At 42.3% G+C, this 16,551-nt stretch overlaps 1 protein-coding gene across 1 annotated transcript in view; it reads right to left on the bottom strand.

The window, feature by feature from the left end:
- The window catches only part of clasp2 (cytoplasmic linker associated protein 2), a 69,193-nt gene that overhangs the window by 45,660 nt on the left and 6,982 nt on the right, over positions 1–16,551 (bottom strand). The window contains exons 3-6 of the mRNA XM_080004038.1: positions 11,486–11,589; positions 10,762–10,853; positions 9,440–9,515; positions 4,053–4,150 (exon numbers count right to left, since the gene is read on the bottom strand). Of these exons, the coding sequence (XP_079860164.1) occupies positions 4,053–4,150; positions 9,440–9,515; positions 10,762–10,853; positions 11,486–11,589 (370 nt within the window). The remainder of the gene's footprint in view (positions 1–4,052; positions 4,151–9,439; positions 9,516–10,761; positions 10,854–11,485; positions 11,590–16,551) is intronic.

The raw sequence follows: 16,551 nt of genomic DNA, 5'->3' as shown, positions 1-16,551 counted from the left end.
TCAGCCACGCAGACTTCCCAATCCGTGCCCAGACTTCCATTAGCATTTAAATTATTATTATTATTGTTATAATAACCTTTTTATGGCTCTCAGACAGCGCGGCTGTTAACCAGCAGTGTGTCGTTACACCAGCGTTCCCTGACGGGCTGATTAACAGTCTGCACTGTCGCTGCGTAGTGCTGCGTTAGCTCCCATGCTAGTGACACACTTTGCTCCCCTCCTCTCTTTGTATCTAACATGGTGCAGTGCCTCTGGAGGGGAGGAGGGAGGGAGGGTTAGGGAGTGGGGGGGTAAACAACAGGGACCTTCTCACATACACACATACACCGTAAACACAAACATTCACACTGTAGATAGTAAACACCACAGGGGTGGAAGAGTTAAATTTGTGCACATGAAGGGGGCCAAGCGATTTAGAAAGAGAGCAGGGCAGCTTGACGGGCAGCTCGAAGATTCAGTTACCCTTTACATAACCTCCCTCACAGAGAGAGAGAGAGAGAGAGAGACACACACACACACACACACACACACACACACACACACACACACACACACACACACACACACACACACACACACACACACACACACACACACACACACACACACACACACACACACACACACACACACACGCTTCAGAGGGGGAGGGGCCGTGGCACTAGCAGTAAAGAAGAGGAGAAAGGGAGGAAGGGAATTGCGCCCCTTTAATTCCCTTTCTGTGACATCCTGTCTCTCCCTCCTTCTGTTCTACTTTTTCTCTGGCTCTTTCCTTCAATTCGAGATACTCCATATCACTATCTTATACACGCACACACAGATAAAAGTTATATAATTAACAGATTTTATTCAACGTCCTTTGAATCGCCTATTTTTAGCGGGTTTAAAAAAACCCGGGTAAACCCACTCATTTTGGTGTAAAAACGGACTCCTTTTTCTCGATGTCTCAGTTTCAGCAGATGTCACCTGGTCAGCAGGACAACAACAGAGCGTACACACTCAGACAAAGTGCGCACACACACACACAAAGTGCGCACACACACACACACACACACACACACACACACACACACACACACACACACACACACACACACACACACACACACACACACACACACACACACACACACACACACACACACACACACACACACACACAAACTTTTGCACCGTTTGTTTGCACTGGCTTAATATTCGCAGCATATGACACACGGCATTCACAGACATGGGACTCAACACTGGGGGCTCCTCATATGCACACAGGGTGGGGGGGGGGGGGGGTGTGTGTGCTTAGAATAACCCCCGACACATTACGTGCAACCATGGTGACCCAACGACCCACTAAAAGAAAAATAATGATCCAACACCCTGTCAAATATTTGCCAGCTATGTCACTTCCTTAATATGCACCCCCCTCACCCCATCTCTCCCACCTCCTCCTCCACAATCAGTATTGTCTGCTGGATAAAGTGTCTCTGTGTGTGAGGGGCAGAGTGGTGCATGGTGTGGCCTGGGACAGTCACCGTGCCAAGACCACGGGACTGGCAACCATCATTGGCAGAAGACATACACGCGCACGCGCACACCCACACCCACACCCACACACACCCATATGTGTGCATTTACATATGCATTTTACAACGAAAATATACTGAATGGAGGTACAAAAACCCATGACATGAACACAAAAATAATTGCAATTAAGGCTGTCACAACCAAGACATTTTAGTTGACGATTAATTGTTATACAAATAATTACGATTAACAATTGAATTGTCTTTTTTATTTTTTTTTTATTTTAGCCCATTGTGTAATAGTGTAATGATAATATTATAGTGCAGTAATAATGACAGTGTAATAATACAGCTATCTATTGACATTGCAGTGCTTCCAATACAGACAGTAGACCTTACTTGGGCAGGACACCCAGTTGAATTAAAGGTCGCCAAAGTTTATTTGGCGACGGACCAATTTTTTGCATTTTCCATTTATATTTTTGTATTCCTCAGAGAGAATGACTCCATAAGCGATCGATTAACTTGTGGACTCGTTCTCTGTATTATGTTAGAAGACGCGGACACGGCACTCTGGTTAGAAAGTTTGTATCGGCTTGAGACACAGGGTATGTATGAATGTGTGTGCATGGGTGAATGTGAGGCATGTACTGTAAAAGGCTTTGAGTCGTCGCAAGACTAGAAAATTGCGATATAAATGCAGTCCATGAGGAAGTGATGCTGCGTTAACGGCAACTTGGAAAACTAACTAGCACTCTTGTTTTTTTCTTTTACATTTAGATGGATTGTTTGATTTATTTGACAAGGGGAAAACTACTGTAGTTTGCTTACATTTGATTGATGCTACTTTGCTTATTCTTGGTTTTTAATTTTGACACAAAAATGGACATTGGTTTTCTTATTTGTCTCTTGTATCAGCAAGAAAGTTCATTAAAAGACAAATGTTTCTGAATTAAGTATTCATCGTCATTGTCTTTATTGTTAGTTAGCACTTGCCTAAAACAACCTCAAACTAAATTTAAAAGCTGATCGCTAAATAAGTAATTAAAGTAAGCAAATTGAGTAATTGTGCGGTTTGTATTCTGAATAGTTGATGTGGCAGTTTCACCTGCCACACATCACCCGAGTAGCGTATTCAGGGCCCTCCGGCACAGAGACACAGACGATGTGGTTGAGAAAACACAGTTTATAGTAGAGAGTGGGCAAGGTGGAAATTGACATGTGTCATGACAATGACTCCTCTCCTCAGTGTGTGTGGGGATGGGGGTTTTACCTGTTGCTCGTTAGACCAACCAAAGAGCAACAGGTTTGCAACCACCCTGAACTTGGGCCCCAATTACCTACACCCAGGACAGGTGTGGCTGCTCAAGCGACACCATCCCCACACCACAGTCGATTATTTGTTTCCAAAAACGATAGAAGATTTGACTATCAAAATAGTTGTTAGTTGCAACCCTAGTCACATCACGTACCTGTTAGTTCCGCTATAGTGAGAAGTGTCTACTGACAATCACACATACTCTGCAGAGAAACACAGTGAGAGACGTTCTCTGGTATTACGTTATAGAAGACGCGGACACGATGGATGTGTTAAAAGGCATCATTGATAAAGGCTGCTGCCCGCGCTCTCTGCTTCAGGTGGATTAGAAAACCCTCCAAGTTTTCATTTATTTATATTTATTTATTTATTTATTTTAATCGGTCGAGAGACAGCAGAAGTGATGCTGCATCCCATGGGAACTCGGAAAACTGAAAAACTTTAATTTGTGTCGGTAGTGCCCCCCACGGCACAAAATTTAAAAGCATCACTGAAACTCGACATGCAACGCAACACATTCATATTTTTTCCATATAACTGGGTGTTTTATTTTAAAGGAAAAAGACACAAAGTGAAGTACTTTTAAAAAGTAATTCAAAAAAAGTTTTTTGATTGGTGCTATTTTAGAGATTTTTATGTTACATGTTAAGAAATAACTGACAGTTTTTTATGAACCAGACATTATCTGTGCCGCCTCTTTTTTCTGATTGGCTAAGCGACCATAATGTGACTGACTAGCGCCGCTGCGGTTGTGCTCGAGTCGCACGGAAGGGGAAAGCGGCGGCGCGCGCCATACAGAGGATTAGAACGATTTCAAGCGGCGCGCTCCAAACCATAATGTTTAGTGAAGGTGCCCGTGGCAGTTCCGTAGAACTGGAGGGCAGATATTTCACTCTGGCATGGCACCGAAACGAGGCACCAAATTCTGCATTGAGATTTGGTCCGGTAAATACCAAAATGTTATCCCTGTGCATTTTGTAAGCTTCTATCTGTCTTGTCCTGTTTTTGTAATGCACACTGACTGAAAAAAAAAAAAAAAAAAAAAAAAAGAAAGAAACACTGCTCGACTTGAAGAATTTCAAGTCAAGATTGAACTTCTCCACTTTCAGGGGGCAGCCCTAATTAGTATCATGATGTATAATACAGGTTCAATTCAGACGCGTGCTGACATGGAGTTAGAAAGCAGATGGACACGCACAAACATGAAATGGACTCACCGTGCAGCAGGCAACCCTCGCTTCCCCAGGTCTGCTCGGACGCGTTCTCCAACATAGCGGTAGACATCAACCAGCGTCGTTATAGAGGCCTCACGCACCTGCAAAACAAGAGGCATCCGTCATCTTAAACCAACGACTCCTGAGTGAATCTGTAACCCCTTCTGCACACACTCTGACCAAGGGATTTAGAGAGGGAGTTCCAGGGTGACTTTAGTCTAAAAACCCAACAAAGAAACTCCTATGGCGTAAAGGTTAACGTGCATCCAAAATCCAACACTCACCATTAACTACCAAATGCATTAAAAAAATATAATCTCACACACACACACACACACACACACACACACACACACACACACACACACACACACACACACACACACACACACACACACACACACACACACACACACACACACACACACACACACAGACACTCACTCACTCTACTGGGTAGGGCCTCCCTTTGCTCTCAAAACAGCCTCATTCTTTTTGGCATGGATGGGCATCTCCCTCAAGGTTTGACGTGTTGTGCATTGCTGATGTTTTTCTGCTCACCACCATTGTACAGAGGGGTTATCTGAGTTGCCGTAGCTTTCCTTTATCTCGAACCAGTCTGGCCATTCTCCGTTGACCTCTCATCAACAGGGCCATCCGCAGAACCGCCATTTTTTGTTTTTCGCACCGTTCTGAGTAAACTCTAGAGAGACTGTTGTGCGTAAAAAAATCCCAGGAGATCAGCAGTTACAGCAAGACTCAAGCCAGCCTGTCTAGCACGACGATTATGTCCCAGTCTGATCGTTGATGGAAACATTTAAGTCTCCATATTATACTCCTTTTCAACAAGTTAATATACGTCTCTGAGGTCCCAAAACATGCATTTGATTTTTTTTTTCCCAATTTATTTTTTAATACCACTTAGATAATGCATTCTAGCCATTCTAACATGCCTCTATACCTCTCCTGTTGTTGATAATCTGTTTGTGTGTGTCGCTTTAAATGCAAATGAGCTGCTGCTCCCCACACACCACTCTGGAACAGTTTGTGTGTGTGTGTGTGTGTGTGTGTGTGTGTGTGTATGTGTGTCCCATTATTATCCCATTGCGCACAGGGCCTTTTTAGTTTAATACAATTAGTAAACGGAGGAAAATAAAATAAACACATTGACAACATAAACACTGTTTTTAGTGGTTTTGTTCGGAGGAACACGGAACGGAGATCGCTCTGATCGCATGGCGCAGCCTACCATCAACGTTTTTTTTTTAAGAAAGTTTAAAAATTATACAACATTAAAACCACCACTAAGATTGTGTAGCCCTGCCTCTGTCCTCAAAAAACAGCTGTGACCTGTTGCGGAATGGACTCCACCAAACCAGAAGGGCTAGCCCTACCTCCCAACGCTGCACAACACTCGCTATCTGGTCTAATCCCACAGTAGAGCTAATGTACCACAAATTGCTGAAAAAGTTATTGTTGCTATGATAGAAAGGTGTGAGAACACACAGTGCTTTGCAGCTTGCCGAGTATGGGGCCAATGCTGACCCCTGTCCACTGCCGAAGGCACCTACAATATCCAGGAGAGTGTCAGAGGTGGCTGAGTGATCACACACACACACACACACACACACACACACACACACACACACACACACACACACACACACACACACACACACACACACACACACACACACACACACACACACACACACACTTACAGCTCATTGAAACAATGCTTTATTCCTCCTGAAAATTGATGAAGTAAAGGCAATTTTCTCAAGTATACCTGCATGCCTTTGGTATGTCAGAGTAAAGCAAAGAAACCGTGAGAAGAGATAAATTATTGCTAAAGAGATCAATTATATGCTAAAAGCGCCTGGACAAATTTGTTGGTAGCCCTGAGAAAATATTATGAATAATTGGATTATAGAAATATTTCAAACTAACTGTTTTATTTAATTTACTTGATTAATTCAATCTTATAATCAGTCGTTCAGCCTGTTTAAATGGAGAAAAGTAGTCAGTCTGCTGTTTGGTATCATCGTGTGCACCACACTGAACATGGGCCAGAGAAAGCAAAGGAGAGAGTTGTCTGTGGAGATCAGAAAGAAAATTATAGACAAGCATGTTAAAGGTAAAGGCTATAAGACCATCTCCAAGCAGCTTGATGTTCCTGTGACTACAGTTGGAAATATTATTAAGAAGTTTAAAATCCATGGGACTATAGCGAATCTCCCTTGACACGGCCGCAAGAGGAAAATCGACCCCAGATTGTACAGAAGGATAGTGCAAACGGTAGAAAAAGACCCGAGGACAACTTCCAAAGAGGCACACGCTGAACTCCCAAGGTCAAGGAACATCAGTGTCTGATCACACCATCTGTTGCTTTTTGAGTGACAGTGGACTCCATGGAAGAAGACCCAGGAGGACACTTTTGAAAGAAAAACATAAAAAAGCCAGACTGGAATTTGCTAAAATGCATATTGACAAGCCAGTCAAAACTGGAGCTTTTTGGCAAGTCACATGTTCACAGACGAAAAAAATAAGCTTTCAAAGAAAAGAACACCATACCTACTGTGAAACATGGAGGAGGCTCGGCTATGTTTTGGGGCTGCTTTGCTGTGTCTGGCACAGGGTGCCCTGAATCTATGCAGGAGAAATCTCAAGACTATCAAGGCATTCTGGAGCAAAAGGTAGTGCCCGGTGTCAGAAAGCTCTGTCTCAGTCGCAGGTCATGGGTCTTCGAACACGACAATGACCCAAAACAAACAGCTAAAAGCACCCAAGAATGGCTAAGAACAAAACATTTGACTATTCTGAAGTGGCCTCTATGAGCCCTGATCTGAATCCTATTGAACATCTATGGAAAGAGCTGAAACATGCAGTCTGGAGAAGCCAGAGCTTCGAACCTGAGACAGCTGGGGCAGTTTGCGTGTGTGGGTCAAGCTACCTGTTGACAGGTGCAGGAGTCTCATTGAGAGCTACAGAAATCGCTTGATTGCAGCAATTGCCTCTAAAGGTTGTGCAACAAATGATTAGATCAAAAGCAAAATCTGATTTCTATTCAATATGGAATAAACAATGATGGATGCCAATTACTTTTGTGAGTTTCAAGTTATATCAAAGAAAATTGTGGGTTCTTCTTTTTTCTTCAAAGGGTACCAACAAATCTGTCCAGGCCATAATAGAATATAATTGATCTCTTCAAAAATAATTTATCTCTTCTCAGTTCCTTTGCTTTACTCTATGACATACCAAAGGCATGTAGGTATACATCAGAAAGTTTCTTTTAATTTCATCACTTTTCAGGAGGAATGAAGCATTGTTTCAAGGAGCTGTAAGGGTATCAACAAATTTGTCCACATCTGTATATATAGACATACACATAATGTAGAAGAAAACATCATTCATTAGACCAGGCCACCTTCTTCCATTGCTCTATGACACCTTTCTATCATAACCAGCATTAACTTTTTCAGCGATTTATGCTACAATCTTCTGTGGGATCAGACCAGACGGACTAGACTTCGCTCCCCACGTACATCAATGAGCCATTTGCACCCATGACCCCGTCGCCGGTTCACCAGTTGTCCTTCCTCCCACAAGACCTGCCTTTTTGGAGATGCTCTGACCCAGTCGTCTAGCCATCCCAATTTGGCCCTTGTCAAAGTCACTCAGATCCATATGCTTGCCCAATTTTTCTGCTTCCAACACGTCAACTTCAAGAACTGACTGTTCACTTGCTGCCTCATATATCCCACCCATTGACAGGTGCGAATGGAACAAGTTGAGCAATGTTATTCACGTCACCTGTCTGATCAGTTGATCAGTTTATGTACATACAAAATATACATGTATATTTACAGTTCTTGAGTTTTACTTGCAAAGTAGAGTTCATAACAGCTAACTTATTATTATTATATAAAAAAAATAGCGAAAACTGATTTGATTTTATTTTTTATACAATACTACTAAGGATGTAAGGATTTACCGATACAAATTGGAAACCGGTTTTAACGTTAGAGAAGCGACTACATTGGTACGGGGACCCCTGGATCGATCTAAATGTACCATGAACCAGTCGATGGAACGATTCTAAAGTTACGAATCGGTTGACTGAAGCTTTGCTGTTAATTCTACCTAAGTATAAACTAAGCTGCTTCGAAAGACTCACTGATACACCCCCACACCAGATCAAGCACGTACATTCCCTCTCGCGAGACTTGTGAACCGCCCGGAGTAAAATACATTATAACGGACAATTAATACTCCAACGCATCCAGGTTCATTACAATATTATTAGGAGTGGGCGGAAGAGAGGAAGCAACCGCTTGTTGGAGACCCCTGTTGATACTCCACAGTTTGCAAGGAGACAGTTTCACTGTGGTCATTGTGCTCCAGTATGTAATGAATGAGGATTCTAGCATTCAACTCTCGCCCCAAAATGAGCCACTCACATTCGACTTGGTGCAACTTTCCACTGCACATAATGTAAGAAGAAAACCACGACTGAATTTGAAATGTTAAATGTTGCAATGACTGCTTTACAAGCCGTCCACTGCAACCTGGTCAACAACAAATCAGGGAGCTATAGATAAGTCTCTTCGAAAGATCATTCGTGAGGCACCTGCCTGCTAATGGCTAGTAACACTGCGTGTCTGCCTGGCATGTCTTTACATGTGTGGCCTGAAGTGACGCAAGCACTGGGATTGGGGGTTGGGGTTAATTACGCATGAACATACATACAGATTACTCTTTACCCCCAGTGACTGGGATTACAATAGACAGTAGTGGGTCAATATACACTTACACCCACACCGGCCCAGAGTGCATGTGTGTGCGTTCGTGTGTGTGCGTGCGTGCGTGTGTGTGTGGTGATAAAATTGAATTGACAAGTTCTGCTGCAAGGCCTTGATTGGGTGAAGGGATGCTGTATCACTGGAATTCTTCAAGCTTGTAGGCGGGTGGGCCTGTCTGGATGGTGATTGGTTGGAAGAGCAGGTGGCCGAACCATCATTGGATAGATGGCGGGAGAAGATTTCACTTCTGGGGTGCAACTCCACGAGAGGTTTTAATGAACATCACTAAATTCCTTGTGTTTTTTTTCCCCACCACACTCTCAAGAGATACATAATCCAGTAGCAAGAGCAGTGAGCGGGCAGATTTCGGGTATTGGTATTTCGGCTTAATAGCTCCCATAAACACAGGGCTGTCAGCCCACTGTGGGCATTGAGAGGTAAAACACAGGCTTTGCGACAGACCAAGACAAGATAGAATACCATGAACACAAGCCCAACACCCAGCTATTAATGCATGTGCGCCGCACACACACGCACGCACTTATTCAGCATGAACATGTATTTGTTTAAGTAAGTGTTATCTCTCACCTGTGGGTTCTGATCTCCGGTGAGGGTACAGAGGTGGGGGACTAATTTACTGAGGCTCAATGGCTGAGCCCCATACCTGAAAGAGACAGAGAATGAGGTCATAAATGTTTTTGAAAACAGATAATTGATGTTATTTACATTTTGGAATAAAACAAAAACACATATTTTCAAAGGATTTGGCAGTCTAGTGTAGCTTCTGAACGAGTTTTATCTGGCTCAGAAAGTGAAAAACAAAAACAAAGAACATTTCTCATTAAATACCCACTGAACTGAAAAAGAACAAGCCAAAACACCACATTTGCTCCGAGGTTTGCACACAACACTCCAAAGTGGTAATGTGCAAACAACTGAAGCCTTGGGCTGTACGCTTTCCTGTACAATTTTCTTCCCAAGATAGCCAGCCATATGGGATCCATGTCAGCCTTGCAATCAGGTAGAAGCTTAGTAATTAGGAGAACAGTGTCACTCACTATTAGCAAAATAATGCTTAAAATAGGCATTTAGATACTAAATGCCATGGCCTTGCAGTGTGTTGTGACCCTATTCTGGTAATAGGGGCCTAAATAAATACAATTCGAGATTAAATATATTCTTAAACAGTAAGAATACTTTTATTTGAATTCAAGCCCAGAAGATTGGATGTTCAAATGGATGCCATGTGAGCGACCCCCAAAGAAGTCCCATAAATCCTTTAGAGGATTAGACCTGCGTGTGTGAGTTTCTTTAACTAACTGTGACACATTCACCAAGGTCAGTCGCGGTAAGTTAAACAACAGAAACCTCCGGATCAGTGGGCGAGTCTCTTTTCTGACAGCTTCCATTTTATCACTACAATGGCCGTGGGGGGCACTGATGGGGGCTGGATTAATTAAGCAATATTTCTCCAAATTAAATGGATTAGGAGACTCCCTGTAATGTGAAGGACTTCTAAACTAACTGTCCTAAGAATTGTCCTCATCTCATTACAATAACAAGTATTATCTTATCTTACAAAGGTAAGGAGAAAAGGCCTGCACAGCTTTTCTGTCAACATAACACAAACACGTTGACTCATACTATAAAAGGTGATGTTTTTCTGCAGGTGAGCAGAAAGCATTTTGATAATAATCCTTTATTTGCTTCCAAAATACTGTCCCACCAAATGCAAAACAAACAAACAACAACAAAAAAAAAAGAACAGATGCATAACCACTATGCTGAAACATTCCAGAGAGACAGGCTGTCTGACTTATGTCAGTTTAATATTATTTCATAATCCTATATAGGATTGCAGAGGGAGAAGAAATTATTTCATAGAGGAAGTGCTAGAGGAAGCTACTCACGTGCTGAGCGTGGTGCCGAGACAGAAGCAGAGTCCTTCTCGACTTCGGAAGTTCTTGTGTTTAAAACCTGGAATTAACCTCTCCCACACGTACTGTAGAAAAGAGTTGGAGCAAACAGAGATGGAAAAGAGAAAGAAGAGAGGAGCAGAAAAAAAGAAGAGAAGCAAATGGCTTGTGTGGAAGCACTTGAAGTAAATCTTTACCATTGGCAACACAGACTGAGAACATGGCAGTTTTCAATATGTAGACGTGTGTGTGTTTGTATAAACAGATGAGAGCACATACATGTTAAATCCCATATAGTTCCAGAACCATGATGATTTGTGGGCCCTCCCAGAAGAGGGCACCCAGATAATTTCTGTACCTTTGTAAGGAAGTATGGGTTTGTCAAATGTCTTACACCAAGTGCCTTTGAGAACTCGAACTCATATGGTCAACATTGACATTACTTGTGAATCATACACGAGGAGAGACTCAGACAGGCTCTGTATGATTACGTTTTTGGATATAAAAAAGCACAATAAACATTCCTTGTACCATTAGTTTATGTAAATATGGCATGTTTTCATACCCTTTAGTCTGTAAAGATACATAATGTGCATGTACCTATTTCCTGTTTGGTGCTGTAAAATCCACATTTCCCCAGAGGGGCAACAAAGAGCCACTGTAAGGCAATGTAATGTACATTTGTATGCATGTGTGTATGTTTGTGCGTTTGTCTCACCATGGGGGAGGCCGTCTGGTCCATGCAGCGTAGGATGAGGGTCTGGCTGTTCTCTCGGACCTGGTCCTTGGCGTCACCCAGACGATCCACCAGGGCTGGCAGCACTACACACACAGACAAGGAGTGAGAACACAGGACTACGGGAGAAGCTTGTTTCAGAGAAAATCATTTCAAAGAATGACTAGACATTTTAAAGGGGCCCTTTTATGCAAAACCCACTTTTCCAGTGCTTGTGCACATACATTTGAGTCTCTGATGGGCCTACTAACACACAAACTGTGAAAAAAGATTATTATGAGCTGTCTGTTTCAGAAAACATGTCCTAATAGTTCAGCTTTGTGTTTCAGTACAGTGAGATACGAGTAGCGATTGTCGTGAAAATTTGTATCGACTTGCGACCGACTGCTCCAAGATACGACCGTGGAAATTTGCAGTTGGCGTAGATCTGCGGTGTTTTATTCGCAGTGTTTAAATTTTCAAATTTGGCCTTGTAGATCTAATGAGTGATGATTCAGCAACTGGATTGCTTTTTTCTCGCCTCAATTGTGTTCAGAAACAGGTTTTGGTGGACTGATGAGGTGAAATCAGTGAAAGTTTACAGACTAAATTCAATGGAACCCAGAGTAAGGCTCAAACCCCATTGGCTCAGAGAACTCTCGGCCTCTTGAGGGCAGTTCCTCCCATTTAAACAGAGCGTCAGGAACACGATGGATGTTAAAATGGCTAGAATGCATAGCCTTAGGAGTAGTTCCAGCAAAAAAAACAACTATGTTTTGGGGATCTCAGAGTCCTATATTAAATTATGTTAAAAGGAGCATAATAGGTCCTCTTTAAAATTTGCTAAAATAAATAAATAAAACACAAGAAACTAGTGAATATCTTGTTTTATACATCTATCGGCTGTAGTTTGATAAGTTTTAGTACAAAATATTATCTCAAGCATCTTGGCCGACAGGAGTCACAATTTCACATGACCGTAAGCCTTCAGTGGTTGTAAACACAATACAGGCTGCCCCCCAGTGGAGCAAAGGAAATGTACCTTCTGTGTGTGTCAGCAAAACCACTATTAGCCACAATCCACAGCACAGCACAGTACTGTGGCACAGAAACCATAATCCCCAAAGGGAAGTGAGCAGAGGAAACAAAAAATGTTCTGCCATTAAAATGATGTCAAGATCCCGTTGCCCAACAACATGATCCTTTTCCACTTTTAGAACAAACTACTGTAAAACCAATTAATGCCTACAGAATGGCGAGACAAGGAACGTTTATTTACATTGCACAGTCATACACAAGGATAATTCAAAGTAATTAACTTAAGACAGAAAAATAAATAAGTAGATCAAAACTTATTACCAAAAAAGGAAGAACTAGAAAAGCATAGATACAAAAAGATAAAAAACAAACAAACAAACATAAAAGACACAATCAAATCCGAGATAAGAGTCAAATACAGGCTGATAAAGGCAGTATTCTTTGTCTTGATATAAAAGTAGAAAGCGTTGGGGCAAGCCTGAGATCTTCCAGCGGCTTGTTCCAACAATGTGTAGCATAGTATCCAAATGCTAGTTCTGTGTTATTTCTGTAAGTAGTCAGTTGAGCAGTCCCAGAGGTTCTAAACGCTTCATATTGGAAGAGCAAATCAGAGATCTATTTTGGCCGTAAACCATTGACAAATAAGCATTCATGGAGACCGGAGCATTTTGCTACAGAAGAGCATTTACTGCCAGACATTCCAAATATTTGCCTCAGTCCGGATTATTAGGAGTTTTATTTGAAACTTGTTGAGTTTTGAGTCTACATTTCATTGTTGCATAATGTCTATATTCATCCAAACAGATGAAACTGCCGGGCTCATGAGCAGATACTATGATGTATTTTGATATTGTGTAAATATGGTGGTCATTAATTCTTTCATATCAGAGTCCCAAGATGACATGTAAACACCCAAATACGTTTATATACCGACACTCAATACCCCTCACACGTCTTTCTCTGCTCTGCAGATCAGGTGGCAGAATGGCATAAAAATTTCCTGAGCAGCTGAGAAACCAAAACAAGTTTGGAAGTAGATTAGATGGAAAAGAAAATATACACACTGAATCTGCCGACACACAAACTATATCACTGTCACTCCCCCATTGATGTTTGACAGTAGGAATGTTGGTAGCAGAGGGGACAAAGCACATACGTATGTATGTGTTCATGAAAATGATGTTACTCAAACAGCTGGTTGCCTTGGTAACACGGACAATACCCTCACACAAAGTTAACAGGGGCGTTATTGTTCTACTGAAGTTAGGCCCCCTACCCCAAACACATACACACAAGCGGTTCCATAGTTTCTTGGGCCATTTTTTCCCCCCATCTTTCCTGTCCATTGTTTGTTCTTCTGAAGAGCAGTGCTGGCTGTAAACCAGCGCAGACAGCTGCCTCACTTATCGCATCATATTTTTTCATCTGATCGATGTGCCAAATACAGAGGAAACAGGGGTAATTCGAAATTACAATTAGCGTCTTTCAAAGGTTTCATATGATCATGAAAGTGAGAAATTCATACTGTGATACACAAATTTGTGAGAACGGGGACTTTAATTTACATTACATTTATTCGGTTTTGGTGTGATTTTGTTTTTTATTTACTAGGGGTGACATGATTCTCCAAATACAAGATTTGACTTTCAATTTTAAGGTCACCATTCGATTTTTGAGTTAAACATATGTATTTTGTGCAACAATCTGGGTGAATTTAGATTGAACGTTACAGTTTTTTGCTTTTTTTCTTTGCAATATTTGAATTTCATTCCTCCAGCCCTAGTGCCAGGTGGTAGGGTGCAGTGTGCTGTGAGGGAGGTGGCACACCAGACCACTCTGCGGAGCCGAATACAGCTCCCAAACTCTAAGTCGGTTTGGAGCCAGGAGCCGCAGTCCTGACTGCCCCAAAATGCTGACCATAACAGACTATATTAACCACAAAAATACGGGGAGAGTCACGAACCTACTTGTGATTTCGAAGTTCGAAATTGATCGCTCATTAAGATCAATTTTTGTTTTCGAATTGGAATCGTGACACTCCTGTGACACCCATATAGTGCAATGTGAAGAACTTCTCTGTATATTTTCATGAGCCTGAATTATATGATCAGATATGGAAGGGATAATCAATGATGAGCCATGTTTTTACTGAAAAATAACATCGGAAGCAGAAGGGGTTTGCCTTCACTGCTACTGCGTCATAGCAACAACCATCCAGCCAATCAGAACTGAGTCTTCACCCAGGCATAAAGTGATATAAATCATTATCATGTAAAGCTTTCACTTCCACATAAAAACACTTGCTTGGCAGGACAGCCAATACCCCTTTCCCACTCCACCAAAAAAATCCAGTAACACCCACTAACATCTAGCATTTACATCAGTGGGAAAGGAAAAGCCTGGGTTTCAGTCCCGGGTCAAATGACCCTGCAATAGACACAGGTTTTAATAGGCTCCACCCTCGACAAGCTCTGATGTAAATAGGACACCCGGGTCGACCCGGGTTTTGGTCCCTTTACCAGCCCCATGAGACACACGTTGAAGTTCCGGACACTGGGGCATTAATAGACAGCAGTATCCGTGTACCATTCGATAATTTCATATCCCATTTAGAATCCAAAAACAGAAGTTATTGACTTTTTATCACAGCACAGCGGAGAACTCCCATGCTCTCCGCCGGGCTCCGAGCCAATCCAGCACCACCCCAAGCCAGTTCCCACTCCCCGCCACTGAAGGACCGGTGCACGGATACTCCATGCACAGGTGCGTACCAGCAGCATGGATACTCTATGATGCTTATATTGTCATAGAAGTTTAAAAAAAAAAAAACAGGTAAGACAGACTTTAATTTAGGCTGAGTGAACAAATACACATTATAGACATATACATGCAGAACTACACACACAGAAATGGAAGTGTCAGTGTACAATATGTCAGTCCTGTAGATCAATAAATCCGTTATTAATGGCTGTGATCTCATCTCTCTCCGGGCGGGGGGGGTTACAGTGTTACCCTATTAGGTAACCCTGTGTGTATCAGAGTGGACCTTGCACACTGTGACAACTACAATCATCCCTGAGCTGCACAATGCAGGGCTGAGTATACATGTTTCTCTATGACAAGAGAGACAGCTGGTGACACCTGCAGTGGGCACACAGGGGTGTTGCGCACGCACGCACGCACGCACGCACGCACGCACGCACGCACGCACGCACGCACGCACACACACACACACTCTCTTGGGGTTGAAATTAAGCTACAGTATGTGAGACGATATAAAGCCTTAACACAGAATTGACTGCTGAGGAAAAACTGATCATCACGATGGTGCGGAGCAGAGCACCCGATGCGCCTCTCCATGTGCCCCTCTCTCCCTATGCAATCCTATATGGGACTTGGGCGAAGGATGAAAAATAAGTCATCTGTCGCCTATGCAAACGCAGCCCAGGAAGAGAGCACCGTGTCTCACTGGCCGCAGCGTGGCGGTTCGGTTGAAACAATCGCTTAAAACAATCGCTTAATTAGGCATTATCTTTGAAAAAAAATGTCTTGAAAAACAACCGCCGATGTACTCAATCGCCGGTTGCAGATATATTTGTCCAATCAACGAAGCCTAATCATCAACATAATCAAAAGGAAGTTTACATGATATCTGTTTCTGAATTCAAAATAGTGTGATAAACAATCCAACACTGAGCTGTTCCATTATGGAAAGTATGATGGCATGGACCAGATTTGATGGCTGGTCTGCAGAGGAATGATAGAGAACAACAGACAAAAAGACTGGACGTGAGAAGACAGGCGTCACAAAGCAAAGGAATTAAACACAGCGATAACAAATACAACACACAGTCAACAGTCCAGAGTACTGTTGTCGTTAGCACTAATACTTTAATACTCTTCTGAGCTGCAGTCTTTATATTTTCCAGCTTGGATTATGAACAGGAGTCATAGAACCAGTGGCGATTCAACTTCAACCAGCACTCAAACTGCTCACTATTTACTTTTTTATTTTAAGGCTTAATATTCTA

Source organism: Zeus faber, assembly GCF_960531495.2.
Source record: "Zeus faber genome assembly, chromosome: 1".
NCBI classification, from domain to species: Eukaryota; Metazoa; Chordata; class Actinopteri; order Zeiformes; family Zeidae; genus Zeus; species Zeus faber.
This window is presented reverse-complemented; position numbering and strand designations above follow the sequence as displayed.